Below are 7,166 nucleotides of genomic sequence, written 5' to 3' on the forward strand. Positions count from 1 at the left end.
GGGTATTACTGTATTATGTATACATATTATATATTTGCATAAAGAAGAATGAAAAATTTATACAACCCTTAATTTTCACTTTTCTACCATCAACTACTATTTCATAATAGTCAGTTTAGTAATTAAGTATTTTTTATCCGCTTGATAACTAAGGGGGCGTCCGTTAATCACGTGAGCGAGTTTTTAAGGATTTTTGGACTCCCCCCTTCTCCTTGGTGATCCATGGTGATATTCAAAATTACCTCCCCCTCCCTCACCAAACATCACGTGTATTTTCAGTTACATGATAAAACTGTAAATCTTTTTAATTTTTTTTGAAAATGTTAGTTTTTTTTAAATCAGTTAAAAAATAAATACACGTGATATCTTACTATACCCCTCCCTTCCCCACATGATATTTCGTGATTTTTTGTCAGACCCCCTCTCCACCTAAAAACCTCACGTGATTAATGGACGCCTCCTAATCAATCATCATCATCATATATTTGTAGATATTTCTCAGTTTATTTAGATTAAAAAATTTTTTTTCGAATAGAAAAATATGTTCATTAAAATATCGAGACAGTTTATTTTTGAGGGTTTTAAATCGAATTTTCTGGACACTTGTTAAGTTTTATCGGTACATCCCCGAACTGGCCTCTATTTCTCTCATACAAATTGTGTCTCTTTCTTCAACAAAAATAGCAGCAACATTTACAATTATCGAAAAAATTTTGAATTCAATAAAATTCTGTAGAAACTATGATATAAAGAAATGTCACTTATAAATCAAATAGTTTGTTTTCATTTTTCAACAAATATATTTGTTTTCATGTTATCTGTTTGTTTTATAGGTTTACCCAATGATTAAACAAGTGGAAGACTTAGAAGAAAGTGCTAAACAAATGCGTGATGTGAATGTGTGGGCCAAAAGGCCATTGCCAAAACTCAAAGACCTCTCGAGGTTTGGTATCCCACGTGTGAACCAAGCCTTAACTTAGATATTGATTTAGTAAACGTATAATTAGTTGATACCAACTCACACACCACATCGAAAAAGACTTGTTAATTGAATGTACCTTAAAGAGTAAGTTTAGTTGTGAATAGTAAGAAACTTTGCTATAATGATATTTTATATAAATGATATAAATAGAATAAGAAATTGAAAAATGGACATATTTCATGAGAACGTGCATTACCTCTTATATGATTGTGATTTGTGATATCAGATTGATATTGAGACACTTTGTATTATAGAAATTGATATTATGAGGATGATTCTCAGATTTAATTGTTAACATAATGTTAGAGTCTGCAGTGTTATATTATCTGATGAGTTATCTAATAGACAACATCTTTGCAAACTTGTTATAACTAGTGATTTGCCAATTGAATCAAATGATTTAAATTTTCCTTTTAGATTCACTCGAGCGAATTCTTCTAAATCACCAAAATATATAAATATTTATATACTTCACTCGAGCCAAAATCTTTGGTTATATTTGTATTATTTGTTCAAGTAATTTCAAATTACTGATAATGATTTTTGTAATATATTTTATTCATTAGTAATTTATGTTCAGAATTTACTTTGTCATCAAATTTACTAAATAAATACATCAATAGAACATTTTTTAGCTTATAATGGTCTATATATAAGCTTAATTCGAATTGATTTGAATCAAGTTTTTTTAATTTGAATTAAGAAAAGTTTGAAGTGGCACATCACTGATTTTAAGAATTAAATTATGTTAGGTCTATCTATAACAATTATTAACAGTATGAAATTAATAATTTGTATATAACAATAAAATCTGAGAATAATCTTAAAATTTAAGTCCACGTACAGTTTTAGATGTTTAGTGTTTCATACTGTAATGCTTTTTTTTTTAATCCAGTTCATATTCTGGTTACTTTTGTAAAAACTTATCTAATATTATTTCAGAATTAAATACGACTTACGTTTAAATACGTTTTGCAAAAAATGCCTTACACAAAGGAAACAAGTTGCATCAATGTAGTATTTGATAAATTAATTAATCTATATTGATCTGATTAAAATGTAATTTGCCTAGATAATTAAATAAATCATTAATAATATTTTGGTATCAAAGTTTAAAAAGCAACTGTGTAGAAGGAATTTTTTGAATATCAATTCAAATAATCAACATATAACAGGTGCATTATTTGATATAAAAAGTTTTTAAATTACTTGAAAGATTTATATTTTAATCAATGTTTTTTTAATGTTTTTTTATAAAATGGAATGAAATTGATCAAATGTGATATGTTATAAATTTATAACTAATAATACTTAAGTATTATCTTCTTGAGCTGATATAAATCTTGCATGCAACTTTCTTTTAACTTTTACTTGGATAAAAATACGCATCTAGAATTATATGTGTACTTGAATTATAGTTGTGTCTAAAGTTTAATTTATTTTCTAATTGCAAGTGCGTGGTATACTTAAGTAGAAATTCAGTGGTATTCAACCAGGCTATTATTAATAATAATACCTATTAATATTATTTGGAAATTTATTGATGAATCTACAGGTGTTTTAAGAATAAATGTATCTAAAAGTCTCAATTTTCTTAATATGGTAACACATATGGTAATGATGTAAATATATTCCATGATAATGAGTATTTGCCTTCTCAACTCACTTAGTAAGTTAAAATACTGCCAACAATTTCAATACAAAAATGTTTTCACGTTTCTGCTTGAATACTGCTGTTAGACCAATGAGTATTAATTTTTTTTATTGTTTGTAAGAGATAATTTAATTTTTTATATAATATTTAATTATGAAATGTACATTGATGATTGTTTGGTAGATGTACAAAATATTAATAATAATGAACACATTGAGTTGCAATACTAACACATACGCTTTAAGTTTATTTTGTTCTGTATGTTTTAAATAATAATGATAATATTTGAATTAATTGGTGTTTTATATATGCATATATTAGCACTGTCTTATATGTATTTTGAATGAGAATTTTTTTTTAAATGAATCAATTATTTTAATCAGAAATACCGACTTTTAGCAAAAATATAATTATTCGATCATATGTTACATTATAGTGAATATGGTACATATTACGGGATGTTAAGGACTTTAAAGACGATTTGTAAATAAAGTAGGAATGTGAACGAGCTAAAACAGCTCTATTTTATAAATTAGACTTATAAGATCATCATAGAAAAACATTTTGCGGCGTAGAATTTCATTTATAGAAATAATCGGCATTTTGCTGAACCACGCATTTGTCCCTAATTCCGTGAGAAAATTCGGCTTGTGAACATAATGCCGGGAGTCGTTGTACATTATTCCGTGATAGCGTTCGAAGCATACATTTTTCTTCGCGTTGCCGGGACAAATATACTTTAATTGGTTATAAAAATATGGTTAATTAACAAATAATACTTTGATATAATTCTAAACATTTATTTAATTTAGTTTTATAAAGGTCATAAAAATATAAGAAGTTGAAAAATTTCCGAAACAATATAATAACTAGTTGGTATTGTTATTTTGCATTGAGGCAAGTTACATGAACTTTCCGATATGTGTATATAATCGAATTAATCTATAAAAAAGAAATTAATTTATGAGTGATTAAAAGTATTCCGAGTGGATTTATTACACATAATTGAAAACGAACAAACCCGTTAACTCGGAGTATTTTCTAAAAGCAAATGTTTAAAAATCAAAATTTTTCATAATTGAACAAGTTTTCATTAAGACCAAGTACTCTATCGCTATACCAAGTAAATCGTCTAATTTCAGTTTTAACAAACGTCAGAAAAACTACTTATTTTCCCAAACTTTGATGAATTTTAAAAATTGAACTGCTTGTCGTAAGCCCGTAATATTTCAAACAAATGAATAAGTAAGTAATAATAGTGAAATGAATAAGTAAGTATAAGTAATCAAATAAATGAATAATAGTAAGTTCTATAAGACCAAGACAGTGTCGTCGGAAGCAAATTTTTGATGTGGTCTTGTTTTTTTTTAGGCAGCCAGTGCGGGCTTGTCAACCCATCAAAATTCATGGGTGGGCTCAAGGCCACACGGTTCCGGCGCCACAGGACCAAGATATCAAAAAAAGTTCCATAAAAATCGGATTAATTTTTTTTTCAACAGTTAATTATAAGAAAACGGCTCGGTAGATTTTCACCTAAAACTAATCAGTATCATTTCCAACTAATATCTTTCGAAAAGTTTTTGATTTTTTAAAATCGATTTGGTAGTATGAGCTTAAATGTGGACGAAAAGTTAACACTTTTTTCCGAATTACACAGAAACAGCCCGGCAGATCGCAGCACAAAACTGACAAACGATAGTCCTCATTGAGATACATCAAATGGCTTTCAAAATTCTGAAATCGGTTCAGGCGTTTTTGAGAAAAAGTCGATCGAAGGTCTAAATTTGACAAATGGCAAAAAAAAAACGATACTAATTTTTGATATATTTACTATTATCTGTCACTTATTATTTTTATTCCACTTTATTGTTTTTCTAGTATTCTTTTTATTATTCAGAAATTTTATTTATTTTATTTAATAATTTTATTATTATTATTATTTGCTTTTAATTTATATTAAATCATCATACTACGGATATCATTTTGTTGTAAATACTATCCTTTATTTTGTACTTTTTTCATTTAAATTTATGTTATTGTTTATTATTATTACTAGATGTTAAATTATTTACCAGTTGTGATAAATATTGTAATTAAAAAAATTGCAAATTTTGACAATTTTTTAAAATTAAACGTCTTGTCGTAGGACCGTAATATTTTAGTATGATCTATAAGACTATGGTATCTACCGTAAAAAAAAAATTCGTGAAAATCGTCGAATTTTTTTTAACACCTTATTACAAGAAAACGACGCGGCCGATCTTTATCAAAAACTAATCAGGTCGATTCCAAACCAATATCTTTCGGACGGTTTTTGAATTTTCAAAATCGATTCAGAATTGCGAGCTAAAACGTGGACGAAAAATTTTTCACTTTTCTGCGATTTACAAAGAAACGGCTCTGCCGATCGTCGCACAAAACTTAAAAACGCTAGTCCTTATCGAGATACATCGAATGGCTTTTAAATTTTTGAAATCGCTCCAGGCGGTTTTGAGGAAAACGTCGATTTATGGCAAAAAATCTGTTCACACACACACACACATACATTTTCCAAATTTGGTCTCATACGATTCAGAATTGCTTGAAACTTCAAGAAAACATAAAATTAGCTATTCGGATTTTTTATGAAAACATAAACTTCTCCGTCGGGAAGTTAACTAGTTGCTATTGGTATTTTGCCTTGATAGTCCAGTCATTTGGTCGTTTTGCCGGTACAGTACTCCGGGAATTTTGAAAATTGGTAATCTTATAGATTTCGAGGTGCTCTTTACGAAAATCAACTTTGCCACCTCAAATTTGAACGGCAAGTTGCCGCCATATCGAAAAAATGGCGTCAAAAAACAGCTTTTTCAAAATAACTCCACTCTGGCTCATTCTACGATAAAAGTATCTATGTACGAATTAAACTAGATAAAATTTCCTATAATTCTTTAGAAAACCGTTTTTTGTAAAATTGATAGTTTGAGAGTACGGCCGCCTCAAAGTCTTTGCTGCTCTCGCCGCAGTATCAAATCTCTCCATATATGACAGCACTTAGAACTTGACCACATTCTTTCTAATAAATAAATATTTTCAATGTTAAATCAAGAGAATAAGATCTAGAAATAAAATAATTCAAATATTTTTCTGTTTTTTGCTGATTTTTTAACACTTCAATAGCAAAGTAGCTATAAGCAAAATTAAACTAGAGAAAGCTTTCTATAGTTTATTCAATATCTTTTATTTTGTTAAACCATTATTTCATTTATCATTTTTCAATTATCATTTCCAACTAGTATCTATCCATATATCTTTCGAACAGTTTTTGATTTTTTTAAAATCGATTCGATAGTATGAGCTTAAATGTGGACGAAAAGTTTAATACTTTTTTCAAATTACAAAGAAACGGGTCGGCAGATCTTCTCACAAAACTGACAAACGATAGTTCTCATTGAGATACATCAAATGGCTTTCAAATTTCTGTAATCGGTTCAGGCGTTTTTGAAAAAACGTCGATCAGAGGTCTAATTTTGACAAATGCCAAAAAAACGATACTAATTTTTGCAAACTTTGAAGAATTTTTAAAATTAAACGACTTGTCGTAGAGCCGTAATATTTTAGTATGATCTGTAAGACTATGGTATCTACCGTCAAAAACAAATCATAAAAATTGTCGAAAAATATTTTTTAACACTTTATTACAAGAAAACGGCCCTGAAGATCTTTACCGAAATCTAATCAGCACGATTCCCAACCAATATATTTCGAACAGTTTTTGAATTTTCAAAATCGTTTCAGAATTGCGGGCTAAAATTGGACGAAATTTTTTTCACTTTTCTACGATTTACAAAGAAACGGCTTGGCTGATCGTCGAGCAAATTTGATAAACGCTAGTCCTTATCGAGATACATCGAATGAATACTTTTAAATTTTTGAAATCGGTCCAGCCGTTTTTGAGAAAATGTCGACAAAAGTTTAAAAATTCGGTCATATATACACACACATTTTGTTTCCAAATTGGGTACAGAATGACTTGAAACGGAAGAATAAAATTAGCAAACCGATTATTCTGGTGAAAACATAAACGATAACAAAAAGTTAATAATAGCAATATATGGCAATTTTTTTCGGGGTGTTAAAAATTACAGGTAATAGTAAGGCAGCAGTTAATTGATTGAATTTTCGATGTGTGAATGATTCGGATTGTTCTGGAACATTATTTGCAACGTCAAATATGAATATCACGACATCTGATTATGTGGTGCTGGTGAGTGGTGACTGCATAGCGAATGCGTCGTCAAATCAATTGGACGATACTAAATTGATGATTGAGTTGATTAGTACAAGAGGAGAGTCAACCCATTCTGAAACCAAATCATTATAATTGTGGGTGACAACGAGCGACATTGTCAAGGCGGAAGAGAAACGTTGCCAAAGTAGAGGTTCTTACTCTCGAAATTAAATATTCAATTTTGGTTATATTATTATAATAGCCTAGTTTGTTATTTGTTATAAGTTCATACGGATTTTGGATCAAATAATCCGTAAAAT

General features: G+C 28.8%; 1 protein-coding gene across 1 annotated transcript in view; it reads left to right on the forward strand.

Moving 5' to 3' along the window:
- Positions 1–980, forward strand: part of LOC113387833 — a 16,926-nt gene extending 15,946 nt beyond the window's left edge. Inside the window, exon 8 of the mRNA XM_026625217.1 lies at positions 834–980. Within this exon, the coding sequence (XP_026481002.1) occupies positions 834–980 (147 nt within the window). The remainder of the gene's footprint in view (positions 1–833) is intronic.
- Positions 981–7,166: the final 6,186 nt, after the last annotated feature.

Source organism: Ctenocephalides felis, unplaced genomic scaffold (genome assembly GCF_003426905.1).
Source record: "Ctenocephalides felis isolate EL2017-DRISC unplaced genomic scaffold, ASM342690v1 CF-g0.4_SCAFFOLD_00845, whole genome shotgun sequence".
Taxonomy (NCBI): Eukaryota; Metazoa; Arthropoda; class Insecta; order Siphonaptera; family Pulicidae; genus Ctenocephalides; species Ctenocephalides felis.